This window comes from Melanotaenia boesemani, chromosome 15 (assembly GCF_017639745.1).
Source record: "Melanotaenia boesemani isolate fMelBoe1 chromosome 15, fMelBoe1.pri, whole genome shotgun sequence".
Taxonomy (NCBI): domain Eukaryota; kingdom Metazoa; phylum Chordata; class Actinopteri; order Atheriniformes; family Melanotaeniidae; genus Melanotaenia; species Melanotaenia boesemani.
Genome location: NC_055696.1, coordinates 11,849,521 through 11,871,789, shown reverse-complemented (window position 1 = coordinate 11,871,789; position 22,269 = coordinate 11,849,521). Strand labels below are relative to the sequence as shown.

General features: G+C 37.8%; 1 protein-coding gene across 2 annotated transcripts; it reads right to left on the bottom strand.

Moving 5' to 3' along the window:
* Positions 1 to 49: 49 nt before the first annotated feature.
* LOC121654800 (periostin-like) lies at positions 50 to 18,276 on the bottom strand. 2 transcript variants are annotated; one of them, XM_042009103.1, is made up of 23 exons: positions 18,029 to 18,275; positions 17,383 to 17,481; positions 12,464 to 12,528; positions 12,223 to 12,380; positions 11,960 to 12,124; positions 11,720 to 11,866; positions 11,404 to 11,545; positions 9,022 to 9,234; positions 8,797 to 8,931; positions 8,534 to 8,682; positions 7,998 to 8,134; positions 7,150 to 7,280; positions 6,867 to 6,997; positions 5,744 to 5,846; positions 5,577 to 5,644; positions 5,420 to 5,465; positions 5,302 to 5,331; positions 3,129 to 3,335; positions 2,968 to 3,003; positions 1,322 to 1,366; positions 1,040 to 1,126; positions 919 to 954; positions 50 to 757 (listed from the first exon to the last, which is right to left on the bottom strand). In XM_042009103.1, the coding sequence occupies exons 1-23, from the start codon at positions 18,145 to 18,147 to the stop codon at positions 702 to 704; spliced, it is 2,505 nt and encodes an 834-aa protein (XP_041865037.1). In that variant the 5' UTR covers positions 18,148 to 18,275; the 3' UTR covers positions 50 to 701. The 2 variants fall into 2 exon arrangements, with proteins under 2 accessions (XP_041865037.1, XP_041865038.1); XM_042009104.1 differs by lacking the exon at positions 1,322 to 1,366 and having other exon boundaries at positions 18,029 to 18,276.
* Between the last annotated feature and the right edge of the window lie 3,993 nt (positions 18,277 to 22,269).

The window sequence follows — 22,269 nt, the reverse complement described above, 5'->3', positions numbered from 1 at the left end:
GGACTTGGTACTATTGTAAAATTATAGTTTAATATATTAGAGGCAAGTACAAATAAGGAAAGACCTTTAATATGATGAAAAACAAATATATTAAAACATGGAAAAACAAGTAACAAGTCATCATTTTAACTCCATGCATGTTTTACAGTCATAAACATTATTAGGAAACTTGGTTTCTATGTGTCTATGTGTTTTGATGTGTAATATTCAAAAGCAAGGATTTTCTTAATTAAAAGTAGCCAGAAAAACTGGAAAAAGAATTAAATGTATCTTTTAATTATCATGTGATAATTTACAGGGGTACAGTACAGCATAATGGTAGCAAAACAATTTATTGCATTCATCAAAATGCATCCCCTGTATAGAATACAAGCACCATAAAAAGCATATTAAAGTCCTCCAACCGAGTCTATTTAGAAAATGACATGCTTAAAAAGAGCAAACTCAGAGAAAACCTTTCAAATATGTCTCACATTTGACCCATATTTACCCACCAATATTTCTTACATGAAGGGTATTTTAATTCCATTTCATAACCGTAACACATCATGCCTAGCACACACAGTATGATTCAGACAGAGCAAAGAAATCACTCGATTGTTTTGGTCCCTCTCTATCAGTCCACAATCTTTTAAAACACCAACACTTGTCCAGAAGTGCTGGGCATGCATTCAGTCTTTGTATTTTTTTTTCCTCTGGCTTTACTCCCTTGGCTTGTGATGACGTCTAGCCAGCCTTGCTCTTCTCCTAATGCCAACTGTAAGAATACAAGGGCAAAGCATGTCAAGGAGGACAAAAATTGATCCTGAAAAGGCTCAAATGGGTAAATGCAAAAGTAAAAACAAATTGCACTTTGTGATTTAACTTCTGTTGACTTGACAAAATCATGTTCATGTTGTCCACTAATCATGTTCTTACCTGGTGCTTTCCTAGCAGCAGCAAGTCTACCTCCTCCTGTGAAATAAGGACAATGCTGTCAGTCATCCAGGTACATATATGTCACAAAATCCATGCAACGCCTCCAGAAATGCAAATTCACCTTGAATCATTTTAGTAATTTTCTCCGATTCCTTGCTGATCAGATCAGGATCTCCACGGAAGGTGGTTATCTTAGAGAAATCTGGGACTGAATGTTACGTACAAAAAAGTGGCATTACAACAGTGTTAAAAATGCATCCCTTTCTCTCTCCCACTATGAGGTAGTCAGTTATCTTGCACATGAAATACAGATTCACAAACACTTTTATTTCATGGTCAAAAGAAAAAAACAGATAAAAAATAAACCTGTTGGTTATAGAGTATTCATATAAGGACACCCTACCCTCAATGATCTGAGGCTCGTTGACCGTGATGTGTCCGGTTCCACCTTCAGATGGGCAGCGGAGAAGGGTGTTGAAAGTCACTTAACGACTTAGCAACTGTACTGACTGATACACGGACAGACTAACAGGCACAAACACCTGATAACAAACCTCCTCCGCCACCACCAACACAAAGCCAAGCAGAAATGTGCAGCATTGATGAAAAGACAAACACACTGACATTTGTACGCAAAAGCACAGGCGCGAAGTAAACATGCACATGTAAGGGATGGTTCAGCTCAGAAAAACAGCAAATTGTTGATCCTAGCTCATATACTAAAGTCCTAGACACCAGAAATCAGCTTACAATGGTCTTGGTCCTAAATATAGTCCAACAGTGTGAACTGAACTTACCCCAAAATAGCACATTATAATTTGCACACTGCACACACATACACATTACATCTAGATTAGATAGAGTATGGGTAACAATGGCATTCTTGTCTGAGAGGCAAGAACATGGACAGTGGGATGAAGTGGTGAGAACAGACATCTAAATCATGGTGTACCACAGCGAGTAGAAAAGCCTGTAGAAACACTTTAAAGGTCCCATATTATGCAAAATCCACTTTCTAAAGGTTTTCTAACAGTCATATGTGTCTGACACTCATAGTCTGTGTATGAGGCCCAATAATGAGAAAATTCTGTTTCCTCTCTCACTTGCTCTCTCAAATGGGTGAGTCAGATATTTTTACCTTTGTGACCTCACAAAGTGAAATCACCACTGCCCCTGGTAGCGAATACTGTCATTGACTGCCCTAGGCTAGCTGAACCTGCCCTTTAACATCATAGAGCAGGTGCCAGCGAAAGCCAGGTCCTCTCCCAGAGAGGGGCGTGGACAGGCACCACTCATTTAAAGGTTCAGACACAGAAACAGCCCGTTATCATTAGAGCTCACTGGAGCCACTTTTGGAACGGCTGAAATTAAGGACCAAGGCTGAATTTGGGGTTATAATAATGTAATAAATGCATAATATGGGACCTTTAATGCATTTTTATCTAGTTAAATGTGCTTATTCCAGAAGACAGACTGTAAAAAGCATTCTTGCTTATCTGTGGCATCCTTATGAGCCCATGGAAACCATAAGGATCTTGGAATGCTTTAAATCGAGGTGGTCCAAAGTGTTAAATGTTTTGTTTTTGTTTTTTTCTTTTTGATAAATGCAAAAAAGGTTTCTAGTCTGCATGTGCTATTAGTGTGCTGATGTTTTCACCTGAAAAAACAGTTTGGCATAATTCACATCTAACTAATTAATATTGGAGACAATGGCATGGGAGGCTTGTTACTTAGTTGGCAGTCAAAGGTATTAAGCTTTTAAAATGCAGAAATATTACAATGACTTCTGTCAACATTTTTGTTTTTCATGGTTACTTAGAAATATCATTCAGGAAACTGGATCAAATACTGGAGTGAGTTTAACCTGTACAGAAATGTTTCTAAAGGCAAAAAGCGTGGTCACCATGTGTGGTCACATCAGATGAATATGCTCAGTAATTAACAGGACCATGGATGCATTTGTTAAAAGAGCTGAAAAGATGCATGTAAAATCTAGAATATCATGCATTGAAAGAATTTGTTTTGTAAATCTGTGTTACAGAAACTTACCTGTAATCGTCTTTGTCTCTGCATCAACTTCTGTACCTGCAGTAGAAGGCACCAAGTCAGCAAATAGACTGAAAGCTATGTTAGGTCCAGTGTTTTCAACTCATCATTAGCATCTACAATATGAATGATTTCAGTATTATCTGAAAGTGTTTGTAGCTCACCACTGATAACTCTTGTAACTTTAGTAACAGACGGCTGTCCCTTGATAACTCTTGTTACCGTGGTAACCACAGGCTCAGCCTCAACAACCACCTTCCTTGTGACTGTTGGTTTTTCTATGACCCTTGTTACAGTGGTGCTTGGCAACCCCTCAACAACCTTGGTGACAGATGGCTTTTCAATGACTCTGATCACTTTCGTCTCAGGACCTAAAAAGAGGGAGAGCTTATGAGTGCATAGAGAACATCAGAGAGGAAAGTTATATTTAACCAACAAAACTCATTTCGACATTTGACAGAACTCCAAAATAAGACTTTTGTAAAAGAAATGCCATTTGACAAACCTGGTAATGAAGATGTATCCCTACTGTCACCTTTACCAAGGTAAACCTCAGATGCCCAGTTGCAAATGAATGCAACATGTAATGTTCTTCTATATGCTGCTCTACGTCAACACTGCCATGTTCTTGATCAAAATGCAGCATTCATGCAGCATCATCACACTAACTTCCTACATGGTTGGTAATATTTCTATGTCCAGAACTGTTAACTTCTCATACCCTGTCTGGCTCACCTCCAGCATACGTATGAGGACCTTGTTTATAAGTAAACATTTCTCAGTGGCTGCTGTTGGAATCTAATATGGGTAGTTTGGTAATACTCTGTGAATGAGAAAAAAGTTGCCCGGGCTGTTATGGAACTAATTAAGAACAACTAGTGGAACAAATATAAGGAAAAAGCAGGACTAGATTGCACCACTGAAACAGGAAAGGCTTTATTAACTACTGCAATTACCTTTCATGGTCTAGGAAGCTGTTTTCTGTAGACAGTCCATTCCCTCTTTCAGTGACTCATGGTGAAGGACAACTGTATTTTTAATAGTTATCAGTTACTCTAGTCACTGTTTAAAAACTGCTGACTGCTAGTTTAAAAGTTACAGAGAATGAAACGTGTGAATAACTTCATATGTTCTCATGTTAATGTGTTCTCATTTGCCAATAGATATTTCTATGAAATGTTTAAATCCCATTTTAAATCAGTATAAACAGGAATGTCTGTCAAGAGTATTATTTTACTTTATTTCTGTAACGTTTCATCTCTTTGATGATTTTTTTCTTTTGTTTGACAGTGTGTACACAGGCCTTAAAGAGATGATGCTGACAGATGGGTGTTTGTATGGGAGGTCTTTTAATCTTTAGCCCGAGGTCTCTTGAAACATGGCCCAGACTGGTAACCAAAGCCAGAGTTGTGTCTTCTCTTTCAAATAACATCATTTAGTCATTTGTATAAAGCTTAAGTGTAAAGTTTATATAAATATGGGCCAGTCTTTCTATTGAGGATAAATTAATTAAAGTAGTCCATTCTACAATTTGACTATTATCAGAAGGTTTTATGGATTTTCAGTTTGAGGGTTTCTATATTTTTCAGCACTTCTACTGCAGCACTTCATACTCATATAATATTGCATGATAAAAAGTGTAATGTGAAGCAGCATCCAATTATTACCTCTCCTGTACACATCCTTTTGAGAAATAGTAAATATTATGTCTCCTATTTGAACTATAACAAGTGGATGAGACAAATAACACTTCTCCTTTTTACCTTCTTTGGTTTGATGAAAGATCGGTGGCCTGGAGAATGAGTGCATTGGAGCCAAAAACGATAAAAAGTAGACATCTAAGTTTCATGCATGGTATTAAATTCTAAAAACCCGAAAATGAAAATCCCTGAAGACCTGGAGCTCCAGCTATGGAGTTCATGTTATGTTCCTAATTACCATTGAAGACTACATTTCTCTCATGTTACTCAGTATGTCAAAGCGAATCCCGATTGGTAGGGAGTACTGAACTCAGCTCCAGCTGAAGAAAGCAACATCCAAGTCTCCTCCATGGTCTCTGACTCGGCTATGCTTTGAAAGATTAATTACCTCATCCCAAAGGACATAATTAGATATCCCTTGAGGTTCAAGTGGACTTAGGCAGCAGTGAGAGAACATTTTCAAAGATCAAAAAAACATAGAGCAGGGGTCCTGATGGGATGATGACACTCATGTAGTTGCAGGATGTACCTCCCTTTTACAGGCAGTCATAATATAAATATAATAAAATCCCAACTAATAACAGAGCCATACTTAAAGCAAGGCGGATTTAAATCTTTCAGTCATTATTGGTCTTACCTTCAATGTAATGAGTTGTGACCGTTCTCTCTGTGAAGTCATGAGATTAAAATTGACTTGTTGCAGATGATATAATGTTCACACACCACACAGTAATAACACCAGAAAGGAAACTTACTGATGAAGGTGAGTGGGATCTCAGTATAAGAAAATCCAGAAAGATACTAAGGAACAGAAATGATGACCGAATTAAATCTATTTGACAAAAAATATGAAAAATGTAAAGAAAAAACATTTTTCTCACATTTACATTCTTAAGCTTTTTCTTTCACTACCTTTATCTGGATGTACTTAATCAGCTTCTTAAGCAGAACCAGGAGGTCCTGACGGCCCACAGGAAGGTCTGTAAGTATATGCATCACATGTCATATCAAAAGAACAAACAGGATTCCTGAACAGAGTACAGATTACATGAAAGTCCGGTAATGGATGCTGTTCTCACCACCAGGATAGAGAACATTCTTCACCACATGGATGACGCCATTCTTTGCCATCAGGTCACTTTCTGGCACGTCCACTGAGTTGACATGGATAGAGTTGTTCACCTTAGAGACAAAAAAAGGAATGCAAATTTCTACAGTTTTAATGTTAATCCCTATTTCCTAAAAACAAAAAAATATTTTAACATTAAATTGAATTGCTGATAAACCACAATACATCAAAACAAGCTTATACAAGCTTTAGAGTTCAGGTAAAATTTAAAAAGGAAGCCAATGTGTGTGTTTAATTAGTGTAAAGAAGTGAAAACTATATAACTCCAGTCAGGATAAGACAAATGTCTTTAGGGGGGTGATTAAAGGTTGAAATTCTGTCCACACTGTGTAAATAAGAGATAAGCTTCACTTCTCCTTTGCCTCCTCTTATCCTCCCTACAAAATCAAAATGAGCCACAAGATTTTTCAGAAACTAAGCACAGATCTGTATTATTCAGTGCCCATTGCTTTTAACTGATCAGTCTGAACAGCACACACTCCCTTTTGTGCTTTCGTTTGTCTGTCAAGGATATCCTGCAGGCCTGACAGGACCTTGACTGATGACCTAATAGCTGAGTAGCAGAGTAAATGAGAGAGCAAAAGTGAGCAGGAACAAAGCAGACAAAGAGATAAATGGCAGGTTGAAAGAACTGGGTGAGAGGTGGGTAGGGAGGGGGGACGAACACCAACAGTAGGCGTTGATGGAAGTGGCAGGAAATCAGGTTTTATTACTTTTGGCTGCTCTCCAAAGATTGCTGGATATTTTCTAGCTTTAGTACTTAGATAAAAGTTTGAGTTCAAGTCTCACAAGTTTTGTATGTGCATCCATAAAGACTGCACAATAACAAGACTCCCTTAAAGGAAACACCTTCAAGGGACAACTTCAGGGTCATGTTTATAAATTGTAGTCTTTGTGGTTTACAGAAAAGTAGAGTATTTTTCTGGAAAACATTGGGTTAGAAAATTTCCAAGCACCACTACAGGTATTTCCTGTATGATGCCACCCCTGCATGATAAAAACAGTCATCCATTCATAACATTTTTTATTTTAAAGACAAATACACACAAACATAGATAATATTGATTTCTTACATATTTAACTTGCAGGTTGTTACCCTGCAAGGTTTTGAGCAGATTGATAACTCCTCTCTCTAATCCTCCATTGATGAAGATGCCATTACTGAAGTGATAGAGAAGGATGGTTCTCAAAGCATTTAGATCACCTGACAATGAGAACACAAAACAGCAATGATTTCATGCAGGAGACCTATGACTCTTGATTATTTTCCTCATCCCTGCATCACATAATCTCACAACGGAACAAATCAGCTAATCAAAAGAGAGATGTATGGTAGGATTTCTTTCAAGAGCTTACCTCTTAGCAAAGCTAAGTCCTCTTTATTGAGCCCATCAAAGGCCTCATCAGTTGGTGCAAAGACGGTATAGGAGCCTTCCTGCTTCAACAGATCCAGCAGCTCTGCTGTCTCCATCAGTGACAAGAAAATCCTGAATTAATTTGAATATGAACAAAGACAGGAAATAAGCACTATGAGCAAGGCAGATTGTTAAGTCTTTGGGTTCATTAATATGATAAATTGGATGCGGTTCATAATTAAAATAAATTTAACCCATTAAGGCCCGACCCATGAAAAAATGGTAAGAAAAGTCCAATTTTTTTAACATGAGGTCTTTATTTGGCCCTTTAACAAAATGAACCAAAAAAAAAAAAACATTTTTTGGGGAGGGATATCTACCATTTATTACCATGTGATATATTAAAAATATTATATGTGATTTTCCACTTGTGGGCATCTATTAGGGGACAGAAGACAAGTATCAGATTGTGTTAAACAGGATTTTGAGCTAAGTTTATATCATAAATTGAAGCAAAATGTCTCCAAATCTGTATGTTCCATATATGTCACGTTGGGCTCTTATGGGTTAAAAAGCTGTTAACATGAGGTACAGGTCTTATTAGACCACATAATGCTGCAGCTGCACAAACCCTGAGTATGATGAATTTAAAAATGGTGTTTCACTGCTTACAAGTTTTCACCTGCAAGAGGAAGATCTCACTTTATTTCCTTCAAATGTTATAAAGTATGAACTTTGTCAAATGTTTTAATTAAAATAGCAAATACATAAGTAATTAGAACCCTTGATATCAATCAATGATCAAGCAAAAACATTAAAAACAGTAATAAACTAAGATGTCATTCTTACTTGAACCTCCCATCAGCAATCAAATACTCGTAGATTGTTTTGTCAGCCGGTTTGATGAGGGACCTCACAAGATGGAGGGCCCCATTGTTTCCCTCCTTACTGCCTTGCACCATACATGCACTTTCTATGCACACAGCCTGTCAACAGAGGAACATTCAGACAGGTCTAAAATTCGTAGGTCAAATATGAAAACAGTTTATTTGATGAAAGAATGCTCTCGCATGATCCTCTTTGATCACAATCAGTGAAACAGAACAATGTGTTCCTGTGAATAAATTAATCCCAGCTGATTGTAATATCTAAACCACCTGAGCAAAAACACATTTCATCTGCCACGAGTTAGACTAATTAGCTGTTTTACATTTGTTTACAGCTAAAAGAATAAAATAATGTTAACACTTGCTTTGAGGCCTAGTAATCTATACCAGAGTTCCGGTGTGGAAACTGTTGCTTGCCATAGTGTTTAAACTTTAATTTATCTTTTTGTCTTCACTCCATTTGACTCTGATAATAATACAGACACAAACAGATCTCACAGTGCGGTAAATGAAGACTCTGAGGAGTGTGCCAGCGAACGTTTCCAGCAGCTGTCCGTTGTAAAGCTCACTCAGTGTGACTTTCAGCTTCAAGATGTGGTTTTCCAAAATGATTCTCAGGAGGCTCTGGTCTATTGACATGACCTCATCTGACCAATACACAGAAAGTCACAGATTTCAATTTAAATGGGGTAAATTACATGTCAGACCAGTTCAAATATTTCCTGTGTATTTTCAAACTGTAAGAACCTATTTCAGCTCACCAGTGAAGATGCTGTTGAAGGGAGCGAGGAGTGTGTACTCTGTCTGTGCACCAAGGTCAGCTGCTAAGCCCAGTTCAGACACCATGTCGCCAAATAAGCTCTGGGACTGTCCCATCAGCTCCATAACTTCCTTGGCTGATGTGATATCACACAAACATGAAACACTAATGACCACAGAGAAACAGTACAGCCACATTAATAAAACAAATTCAAGATATGCTTTACCTGAATTAGGGATGAGCACCTGGTCTATGAGATGAATGACACCATTTGTGGTTACAATGTCCTTCTTCAGCACCATCTTGATGCCATTGACAGTCAGACTGTCACCATCACAGCCGATCTCGATGGTGCTGCCCTCCGCTGTCTCATACACTGATCCTGCCATGATTGCTTCTGCGCACTGAACACTGTTCAGCAGGTGGTAATTCACCAGGGCTGAGGGATTTGGTCAAAGAAACACAAAATGAAACATGATTAGAATGGATACTTGTGGTTACCAGTGGTTATTTTTGGGCCTTTGGTATGCTATTAGCCACTTCTGTTAACATTTGCACATCAACCAATGAATCCCAAAAAGGCAAACAAAAATACTGCTTTGGTCTCATGGAAAAACTCTCAAAACCTATAAAAATAAATATTGTGCTGCAGGCCAAATAACACCATTGCCCCAATCCTCCAAAGATATTATCTTCCCTTTGATGAATGTTTAAACATGGCTGGTCAGTAAAAACTGTTATATTTCAGATAATTTGTCAGAAGTTTATTGCACTCTCACAGGAAGCTACACACTTATTAGACTGCCATCATACTCATTCTACAGCCTCAGCAAATATACAGATCCTATGTTTCCTTTGTAGGAATATGCAAAGTTCAGTTTCTGTGGTTTGCTTTTAATTCATCAATTATCGGCACTATTCTCATTAGGTGAATGCTAAATTTATTTAAACAACAAAAGATGTTTAGCTGCACTCAGTGACGTTTGTAAATCAACTGGTTGTCTGGATCTTGTGCAGTCTTGCAGGCATGGTATGATGATCAGTTTCTGCCTGTTTCAAACAGATGAAATCGAGTGTGCTAAACATCAGATGTAAAACCTGACTGTGCTGAAACCATGAGGTTTGCAGCTGCTGACAATATGCACATCTCATTTGTCCTTTTTTCTCACGCATAAAAAAGAACTAACCATACAACCTATCTCCTAAGAATCCCCATAGGCAAAAACCAAAACTTGCATGTATGTGTTTTTGTTTTTTTGCATCTGCATTAAATCTAATGGGAAAGTGTGTCCAAGCTTTTAACTGGAAGTGCAAGTGAGCGTGGGTCAAATATCTCCCTCCTTCTCATCAGTGCTTCCAAAACAAAATATGTAAGAAGTAGTCCACCATGAAATAAGCATGTAAGAACAGTATTAACTGGATTTGGAGCACTTTTTACTGTGTGCAACTGTGTTGTGTGGATCATGACCTAAGCTTTCTGGTATTTCATATACAACTTTAATGTGATGAATGCTGGCCAGCTGTGAAGCAAGGGGGAGTCCTCTGGCATGGCAGATTAACTGTGCTTCTATATTCCTTATAGCACCTGTGCAAAGTTGCACAGAGGCATGTCAATATGTTCATGGCTACTGTGTCTACTAGACACAGCTGGGACTAGCTAAAGTGGCAACATGTTGGCATTCAGTTTAACTTATTAAGTATCATAATATGAATGATAAGGGGTATTTTGTGTTGCCTGCAACGAAGTAGGACTTAAAGGATTAAACATTATGTTTCCGTCTATCCATTTGTATACCTGCTTAACACAATTCAGGGTCACACGAGGGGCTGAAGCTTATTCCAGCTGTCATCACCTGAGAAACAGGATGTACGCTCAGTAGGTAGCCAGTCCAGTAAAAGGCTGTGTTTTGTTTATCATGTTAAATTCCAGGTTTTATTTGTGCAGGTGGCCACAGGTATCATAGATCATCTATGTTTTGTTACACCTTTAGTAAACATATCTCTGCCTTTTTAAAAATGTGAATTTATTTGACCTGTGCTGACTGCTGGCCATGTTTCTACCACAATTTTCCTTCAAAATACTAACAGCAGAGCAAATGGTTGGTTGTAAAAGGGTGATATGAAGCAACCACCTCCACTAGCCAAAACAAACATTATGTCAGAGAAACATAGACTTTGAGGGGTTTTGTTGTGTATGTTTTTGTGGTATGCTTTTAAATCACAGTAAAATAATGGGGCAGTTCCAGCTAGGGCAAGAGCAACTAAAACAGACACTGTTCTGTTCTGACATTTGGTCATCTATCTAATAACTTATACCAAGTAACATACTTAAGTTCTTAGGATCTTGTCGCTAAAACCGAAGTGAGCGTTTATCATTAAAGGAACATGAATATCTTGATGGCAAACCATCCAAAGCGTCAAACAATCACATAAAAAAAAATAATAAAAAAAATAAAACAAACAAACAAACAAACACACACACACACACAAAAAAAAAACATTGGTTGTGCTACAGGAAAGAGCATGAGCTTCAGACTCATTTGGACATCTTCTAGGAGAGACAATAGACATATTAGTGCATTTCATCATTCATGCATCATGTATGTACCTGCAATGACATCCTTGTCTTCCATGATACGCTCCAAGCGGCCTGGGCTCAGTTTGTCAAAAGCTTCATTTGTTGGAGCGAACAAAGTAAATTGACCAGGCTTTTCCAGCTTGTCCATCACACCAGAAGCTATTGCTGCAGCCTAAAAAAACAGGAGAGAGAGAGAGAGAGAGCGAGAGAGAGAGAGAGAGAGAACTTTGTGTCTTGCATGCAGCATGTCGTCATGAGTGATGCTACATTGTATTTAACAACTGATGTCATTTGTCTGCTTTTCTAAAATTAAATAACCCATTTTTAGAAGCCAGACTTTACATACACTGAATGAGGACAGGTCATCGTTAGAATCCAGGATGTCCTTGATGGTATTACCAACACCACTGATTGCCCGATCGATGACATGCACCACACCGTTTGTGGCCATCTGGTTACCATGGATGATCCTGGCACAGTTCACTGTGACAACCTTCACAGGGAGGAAATTTGTTCTCAAGTCAATACAAAAAGTGTTAAGAAGTAATTACAGTATAGTGCTTATCTAAATGCTGCATGGACCCACCCCATTTGAGTAGTGGTTGATGAAAAGCCCCTGGTTATCGTACATGGAAGTGACAGTCATGCCATTCTTCATGTCTTTGGTCAGAAGACGGCGGTTCACCATGTGGAAGTGAAGAGCATTGTAAAGCTCGATGTTCACATTGCTCACCAGAGCAGACCGTACAGTCTATGGAAATGACAAAATTAAAAAAGCAGCTAATCTGTTTCCAGTGTTATGACTGGAAATATACATGTCTGTAAACATTTAAGCCTCTGTGTTCTCACAGCATCCAAGTTATCCCAGGCATCATTGCTTGGTGCAAACATGGTGAAGGAGCCCTCGCCCTCTATTTCCTCTCTCAGCTTGGACATGTCAGAGTATTGCTGTGTGGTTGTGGCCTTTACCAGCCCCAACGTGCCATATACATGGTCAATGGGAGCCACTAGGAGGAGCAGAATGAATTTTAGTTAAGGAGAAAAAAGGATACTATACAGATTATTATAATGTGACCAGATTGGGACCCACCTGCAGGGCATCCTTTCATGCCTTCCAGCTTCATGTACCCAGGGCAACATTCATATATGACTGTACTGTCAAAAAAGTGCAAAAAATGTTAGATCTGTGATTGGCTGAAAGGATTGCTGAAAAATCTAAAAAAGAACTCATTTTTTCCAGATGCTCACTGTTAAAAAAGAAGAGAATGATTTCTTTGTTTCTTCAGAACCCATTCAGCATTATGTTCCAATATTTTGGCAACATTATAAACAAAAGTCAAACAGAATAAGAATCCAACATGAATGTAATGCAGTTTGAGGACAAAAGAAAAGAGCCAGATCAACTGAACAGCACAAACTGGGAGGGAAAGAAAACAGCCTGTGAAATGTGAGAGGGTGACGACCGCTTGGACTGAGGTTAGTGAAAATGGAAAAAGGCTTATCAAAATCAGTTCATAATGAAGCAATGTGCTAATCAAAATAAAAGGTTTTTTTTTTTTATTTAGAAAAGTCTTACAAAGCAACCAAACAGAAGGAAAAAATACCCACTCCATGGAAGAGAGCGCTCAACACCCAGTAGATCAGGGCTCCTCAGGTTTTCATTGTCTTCCTGCTCCAACACACCTGACTCAAAATAATGAGTCATTGTGCAGAACATTGTAGACTATTTGATTTATTTCATTTCAGTCAGGTGTGGAGCAGGGATACACGGAAAACCTGAAGGACTGCGACCCTCGTGGGACTGAATTGAGTGACCCTGCAACAGACTTGGATAACTAACCAAAGACATTTGCATCAATAGAGTTAACCAGCATCAAGCAGCAAAATAAAACAAACAAACAAAGGGGGAGGTGACATGCAGCAAAGGGCCCCAGATTGGGATTTGACCCTGAGCCAACTGCGCTAAGGACCTATAGTCCTATAGCCTCTGTGCACGGGGTGGCTGCTCTACAAAGTGAGCTAAACACCACTCTGCCTGCATCCGTTATAACACCATAGTCTGTTAAACTTTCAGAAACTTGCAGCTCCCACATCCCTAAGGAAATCAAAGATTTACATTACAAGCTGTAGATTCTGATACAGTAAGCACCAGTGTCTTGGCCTTTCTCTTGGTCATTAATCTAACTACTGAGGGAGTACAATAACAAAGTCTTAATATGTAGACAACCCATTAAGTCATTTTAATGGATTTAGGTTTTAAAATGAAAAGAAGAGCTTTGTAAATCTGAAAAATGACAGGAAGTAGATTTGACCTTTATACACTAACCCTGAAAGAATTAAAGTATACAAAAAAATGTTACCAAGATGTGAGCAATCTGACAAAACTCATTACTTTTTAATAGCAGTGATGTGAAACCTAAATAGTTACTTTTAGAAATAACATTACCCAACATTGTTGATCAGACATGCCTTTGTTCTTGCCAAATGATTAGGATTAGGAATTTAAATCACATGGTTAGACTTAGAACTAATATAAATGGGTTTAGCTTGTAGGTTTTAATATTCATAGATTACTCTTTTATTAAGGTAACATGGAAACTTCACTGTAAAAATGAACAGAATACATATTGTTCCATCTCATGATTTTTAGAACCGCTACATGTTGAACATGAAGGCAAATATGCCTGTTACATGTTTTCTGGAGACTGGACTGGTTTCAGTTAAAGTGTTGTGATGTTTTGACCAGTGCAAGGAAAACATGCTGTGTGTGTCTGATATCAGACTCACAGACATACAGCTGCTGAGAAATAACTGTAATAATGCACATCTGCACTGACATGCTGATTATAATGTATGTGGAGTTGTTGCCTTGGATATTAACTCTCATCTGACCCCCTGTGGCAAGAGTTCAGTCAGTACAAAACATAAAAAAAAAAAGTTTGCAGATCCCTGGTTTAATTTACTGCTGTGTAATGGATGATATCAAGAGCTGTGAGAATTCTGATACTGGGAGCATTTAGTCAGTAGTGTAGGTTCCATGAAGTATAAATCATGCAGCTTTACTGGGAAACCTCCAGGTTAACACACCTCTTCCAAGATGCAATGAATTAGGATGTGAGTCAACACTGGATGCTCAACAATGATCCACCAGAGAAACAGGCACAGAGCTCTTGAATTAATTTAACTGGACTTTAACCCTGAGCACATTATGGGTTCCAGTTGGAGCTGCCAGTGTGTTTGCAAAGTAGATTTGTTTAGAGGTTTCCTTGGAGCTCATTATACAGCTTTGCTGTTTTATGTTCACTTGTTTTCCCATGATTCCAAATCTCCTGCAGAATGTTTTCCTCTTAAGAAACGAACAGTGGGGATATATTATGGAAAAGAATATCACTTTAATCATAGACACAAAACCATCATCACTCATTTTCTCCCCTTTAACTTCCTAAAAAGCTTCTGACAAACCTCTCTAATCCACTTTAATCAGTTGGCTGTTATTGTGTAAATAGCCCTGCTCATTACTGAAAAATCACTCATAGTGTCTACTCCAGTTTTTCATAAATGTAACAACATAAATATCCATGCAACTTTGGCAGTTTTAAAAGTATGAAGTCATCGATCCCTGGCTGTATTCTGACAGGATAATAGAAGCAGCAGAGACCTGAAACAGAACAAGCCAGTTCTGTACTGCAACCAGACTCCTGGCAGTGTCTACAGCTCAATGTGGCTCCCAGATGAACAGATGTGTAAATACAGGACACACACACACACACACACACACACACACACACACACACACACACACACACACACACACACACACACACACACACACACACACACACACACACACACACAAATACTAGGTGGGGTTTTCTGGCTTAAGATCCTGTATTATGTAGTTTGCTTAGATACTCATCATCACCATTCCCCTTAGATATATTTTTTCTTCTTTTTTTTACACATAGGAGAGGATCACTTCTCTGACATTATAACCTACAAGTCACCTTTAAATATTTTTAATTTCACCATTTAATCCTCTTCTCTCTTCTTAATGAGTCTGAAACATCTCAAGAAAATTGTTTCCACCTGAATTTCCAACAGCTCAATCTCCGTTCTTTAGGCATATAAAGGTCACCATGGTCCCATTATATCCATTAGAAGTGTTCAATTCACATCAAAGTGAAGTTTTTGCTTGACACGTAAGAGCTCAAATCATGTGTGTCATTACAATGCATTTTCTTATGTTGCATTTTGTAGTTTGTACTCAAGGGACGATAGTCTGGCTGAAACTTTTAACCAGATCCTCACTATTTCATTTGTCATTTCACTTGCAAAAGGACCAACATATTTAAAAAAATGATCTGTGACCCAGATCTCTGATCAGATGAAGATAATCTTTTCATCTACTGTTGGTTTTTAAAAGTCATACACCCTCTTAACCTCTTCTGACATTTGCCTGTTGGTTCAACAGCCTTCGGTGAACACAAAGTACAATCAGCTTCATTGTGGACTGGAACATCCTTTTCTAATCTCTCATCAACACCAATTCCAGCTGAAACAGAACCACAGCTGCAGGGTGGATTTCTTCCACTGCTGCTGATCAATTTCCACAGTATGACACCTGACAGGAAGCAAGGAAGTGATATTTTTATGGTTTTGTCTTTTTTTAATTTCTGTCTTCTGTATTCCTTTTGAATGTATTCATATATATATATATATATGTATATATATATATATAGTGAATACATCAAATAGAAATATATACTATGGCATGCTATGCAAATTAAAATTAACTGGGTAATTATCATTCAGCACAACTTTTAAGTTTATGTATGTCCATTTTTTTGTGCTAGAAATGCAAGCAAGTGTTTAGGAAGACATAGCTGTGAGAGAATTTATTTTAAGGCAAGCAAATTCCTAAGGCTTAAACCTGATCACACTCTTTTTTTTAGGTTTCATGCTAACAGGGTCTTATTAATGCCTTAACTTAAACATTGACTGAAAAGTAATGGTTCTCAGAGGAGATAATCTTTGGTCTCCTTGACAATCATTTATCTCACTCCTCTGCTACCCGCCACCAAACATGCGCTTTCTTTTACGTTAAATGCTTATAATGCAGATTAATAAAGAAAAAAAGAAAACAAAACAAGACTCAATATTCCTAAATGAAGGTTATGCATCTTCATTTTATATGAGTAATCCACGGGACAAGAAACCTAATTTGGAATGATAGAAGCAGATCATTAACATGCAGCTATTTACCTCCACATTGCCTAATCTTGTGTGCTTTTAGTAATTGCTGGGGGTTCTGTGTAATTTAATCTGAGCAGAGACCTGTTTTGGTAGAAAAGAACACAGCACAATCACTCTTTTGTCCATTGTCTCCACATCTCCTCATTTTCAGATTTAACCACCCAGCAAGTGTTCCAGCTGACTGAAAAAAAAGGTGTGGATTTATCTTGTTGTGTGTACATGTGTGAGCTTTTGTGTTAATGATAGAGGCTGAGGAAGCGTGTACACTTTTTCTGCGATGCTATTTCACAGAACAGCTCCAGCTGGGCCTTGCACTCCATACATACAATCATCCTGCACATCATGGCATAAGAAAATCTGACTTTTTTTTTACAATACTAGGCGGGAAGTTCAGCTTCAATCATCTTTGATCAACATCTGCATCATCATCAGGCTAACAATGAAGCATGTCATGTGCCAGCAGGTTAGAAAACATGCCCAAACTTGAGAGGTGGGCTGAATGAGAACAAAGAATGAGAGTATTTTACAGTATATATTGTATTAGATTCAATATAAGAAAAACTGAGGATGTAAAACTGTATCATTTGCAAAGAAGAATGTGTGAAAACTACAAAGACTTGTGTTTATTAAAATAGTTAGAAAAGAGTTATTTATAGGTGCAGAATTTGTGAAGGTTGTTTAAGTTTGTACTTTAGCTGGACACTTTGGTTCTGTTCAAATAACAAAACACAACAGATCCATTCAGTGGTGACTTACGCCTTCTTGCCACAGATGGAGTGTTTGTACCAGTTCCTACATGTGCTGAAGTACTTCTTCTTGGATCCTATGACTTCCTGCAGAGCGCACACATTGGGCCTGTAAGAGGAGTAGAATGAGGGAGGAGAGGGTGAGGGGGGGATGACAAAGAAGGCAATAAGCAGGGTGAGGAGTAAGGATGAGATGCAGGTTGGAGAGAGGCAGATGTGTTAAACAAGGCAAGAATATAAATGAAAAGTTGTCAAAGTTGTTGAGTGCATGTGGGAAAGAGAAAAGAATGACATTATTTAATTAAAGTGTCACTTGCACATAGCTTAAGATTTCATGCAAATGTTTGTGTCTAAGCAAACTGAAAATGTTAAAGATTTTCAGTAACTTTAGCTGATTCTTTTGCATTTTAACAGATTATCAAATTGTGTTTTTAGTGCTCTGTGTAAATCAAAACCAGCTTTTAAAAATCTGATATTCTCAGAACTTTACATGGGCACGTAACTTCCAGTTTGTTGCCATTAATACAAATGATGTTAATCCATTTTGACATTAACACAAACAAGATGATCAGGATGGATAATATTATCGGTTATCTGAGACAAAAATAAATTATTTCTACATGAATCTGTCTTGCCTCCTGTACCCTGTCTCTTACCCTTCGTTCCTGGCCCGTATTCGGCTGTGGCTGACTATCTTGTCATAGGCTGAAGAATCCACGCTCCCTAAAGAGCAGAAAGCCACCACCACTAAAGTCACCACAAGCAGCTGATCCATCCTGAGGAGTTATCAGTCCTCTGTACTTTAAGGGCACTAACACACACTCGTAGTCTTTTAAATACTCATACATGCACACACATACACTTGCACCCCTTCCAAATACGACACACAGAAGATATGGGAACATGCATGAGAGGGGGAGGATTTTATACCAACAAGTCTGTCTATCCAAAACACACCCTCTCTCTTTTACTCCCCCACTGTGTTTTCCATACCATGACGTCCTGCCCCCCCCCCCCCCCCCCCCACCCCACCCCCCCCCAACCCCACATCCTTGTCTTCAGTCAAAATCCTTCCTCCAGTAAAAACTCCACCAACAGCACAAGCTTATTGTCTCCTCCTTCCTCACAATGTTTCACACAAATATAACATGAATGTCTTGACCACCATCACATCCCAGAACACCAAGGACACCCTCTAATTCAAAGTTTGCACAGCATCAGGATAGCTTGTCTTCTAACTGTCAACAGTCTCTGAAGTATGTTTGACTAATGTAGAGGTTCGGAGTAGGGGTTTTCCTCACAGTCTAAAAAGATATGCATAATAAATAAATTAAAAAAGTACATAACTAGCTGAATGTCATTTTGTGTATTTTACATTTACACTTAAACACAGACAGACACACAATGTACACACAAGTCTATATACCCTGGAGATAAATGTAAATTAAGCAGGTTTTTTTTTTAACAGCTTTGTTTTTAATTAGTTTAAAAACAAAAGCTCAAGTCCCATGGTGATGAATCTGTGATGATCATGGCTTTAGACTTGACACAGAACACAAGAGAAACCTTAGTATTTGTTATCATAGCCTGGGATTCCATTCTCCTTCCTTTTACTTTTATGATGTGGATTCATCATTTCCACCAGCTTTTTCTCCACCAAGTTCCCCTTTGTTATCCTATTCCCTCCCTTCATCCTCCATGCTGTCATGTTCATCGTTCATCACCTCAGATTCACACCCCAGTCCCAGTTTTTTCCCTGCAGCAGTCTCCATCTCCCATGTTCAAGCCAGATCTGATACAGCTTCAAAAGGAGAAAGAAAAATCCATCATGAAACAGGGTCTCTTGACACTGTCATGTACAGTCTTGACTTCTGAAGAAAAAGGGGGATGCTTCAGACAGAAGAGATACTGGTCCAGAATTGTTGATTCATTTAATTATGAGCAAATTCTTTCCATTATTTCACAAATGTGACCACAGCTAAAAGTGTGCACATGTCTTGGTTCATGATATACAATCAGGGTGATTCTTTAATAACATTTTCCAGTGCTGATTGCCTCTTTAATAAAGTGAAGAATCTCTTGGTATTTCTTCTGTTTTTGAAGTTGAAAGCTACTTATTCAGGTAACATTAAACTTGACAGATGAGCTGCTGAGCACCACAGAACATTCAGTGCAACAACAGGGGCAACTTAGAACACACAAATATATGCTGATGGTATCAAGACACTGCATTAATGTTAATTTTTGAGTTTCATCAAATTCCACTGAAACAAATAGCCTGATGCGGCAGTTGGCATGTTAAACAGAACTCATGTTATCATTTCAGGAGACATGGGTGTGACAGCTTGAAAATAATGTTTATTAAATCAGCTACACATGGTTGATGTCCTCACTCCTTTATAACCTACATGACATCTGTGATCCTGGAGATGACACCAACATGCAGGGGACTCACCAGCATCTCAGGTGGCTTCTTCTGATGAAGAAATTCAAACCAGGTGCGTTAACAACTGAGCTTTTTTTTTTTTTAGTGCACACTAAAATCATTTGAAGCAGAACTTTTGATTTTTGTAAAGTTCTTTGACTTTAATATGAGTTTTTTTTCTTTCTTTTTTTTTAAGATAATCCTTCACATGAATTTGAGAGTCTTGGGGCGTTAGGATGGAAAGATCCCACCGTAATTCAAATCTTATCAGATATAAATACATGCTCCTGGCAAGCTCTCAACAAGCATTCAAGTATGTACATGCAAGCAACTCATGCAGCCTCATAGGGTGACAAACACTGGCGCTGCTTGATGGACTTTTCCCTTTTAGTCCTCAGTTCTCTCGCCTTTTAAGATCGATTGAAAACCTTTAATAGAAAATTTATCCTGCGTGTCAAGACGCTGCTGCACCATCTTCTTCTAAAGCTGCTAATCTGTGCGACTGAGATCAGATAGAGAAATGCGGACAGAGGAAGAACCCTTTTCTAGAGGTGACATCGCCCTCTAGTGGACAAAACTTGTCATTACAGTCATGACAGAGATTCTGTGTTGTCAGATTTTTTGATGATTTTTTTTTTTTTTTTTTTGCTTGATTGTTTTTGAGTGTTTATAAAAAGTTGTACGTTAACCAGTTTTTTTAAAAAAAAAAAGCTTTTTCTTTACTGTGTGCATCTGTGTATGTGTGTTCATACATACATTTGACAGCTTCTTGAATTCTGCATTCTGTCCTTGATCGATGGGCCTCAGTAACACAAATTTATTATATTTCTGTTAAATAAATTATTTTCATCAACCAATTTAATTTGAATATTTCATGTAGATCCATTTACCCTAATAAACATAAAAAAAATCTGTGAAACTTTTATGGCATTTATATTTAAATGTTAAAGGAGAGTGTAGTAGTTGAAAACTGAAGGCTTAGTCATGTCTTAGTCATAAAAAAGTTGGTTAACATGACACTATTCCTGACAGAGAGTTTAAAGCATGTTTGAGTGTGTACATATACAAGTGTGTGTGTCTCTTCTATTCATGTGTTTCTGCATTGGTGACAGCCTAGTTCAATGCAGTTGAAAGATCTATCACAAACCCAGAAGCATCTCAGCACAGCCTTTTGATCACATGCAAAGCATATAGTTTCATCATCTGTTGAATATTTCATGTCTTGTTCACTCACTATGTCACTTGTTCACTGATTTCAATACAGGTCACTAAGATGTACAAACAGAGCAGTGACATAAAGTAAATAAAAAAATAAATTAGCACAAAGTGTTCATTTCGTGAGTGAATGGACAAGACAATTAACTCTGTTTGATTTTCTATTTTAAAAGTGTTTCTGCTTTTAACTTTAGGTTTTAAAAAACAGGACAAAGTTATAAAGTCGAAACCGGATTTCTTACAAACTCTCAAGTCCTAACCTAAGATTTCTGTTGGACAACCTCCCATCCTGGAAAATCAAAACCCAAAGGAAGATACCAATAAGTGCAGTTTCTTGAATGCTGGTCATAAAATTAAACCAGCCTCTGTATCCTCTAAATAAATAAATAAAAAGATCAGATTTTCCATCCACAGTTCTGTGCAAAAATCTTTAACCATTGCTCATTTTTGTCATATATTCTGAGGAACGAGGCATTTATACTTATATCTTTTGTGACAGGAAAAAATAACCTCTGAACTGCAATTTACAGCCAAAGTGACAGATTTCACAAAAACATGATTCCACTTTAACTTTTTCATTTCTTTTTCAGATCTAATGTAAATAAGGCAAACTGCAATCTCCCAAAAAAACTCCTTTTTTAAAATGTTTAGGCTGTGGTGGCATTTTATATTCCAGAGGACATGTTGTAGTTTGGCCTGAATGTAAAGTAATAGCTATTATCCTCATTTGTACAACCCTTTCCAACATCCCTCAGGTGGCCAAAGTGCTTTACAAAAGATAAAACATAATTAAAACTAACCATACAAAATCAATTACACTAAAAATACAGAAAAATGAATGAGAGACCAATGAAAGACCAATCAGTTTCCAGCCAATCAAGACCAGTTTATCTGTGGCCACATCCATATTTTACCAAGAGAAAAAGTCCCTTTGTTGAAATGTTATAAAATACTGCATATATTATTAGGACGATATCTTACCATCCTACCATAACAGATTGGGTAGGCCACATATTTTGCAAAATTTGTCAAAATTCTTGCTTTATTTGTTCACAGCAGGAAATTTACAAGTAGATAAAAGTACTTTAGGAGTAACATATTGGTAGGAAAAAAAATTACTTACAACATGCAGAGGATGGCAGATGAACCTCCCTTGTAGCGAAACAGCCTCCCAGCAGCTTTGTGAGAGCCAATCTACCTGAGCTTGCCTTTTAGGGTCTGTCATTATTTCACAGCGATTTGAATAATGCAAAAACA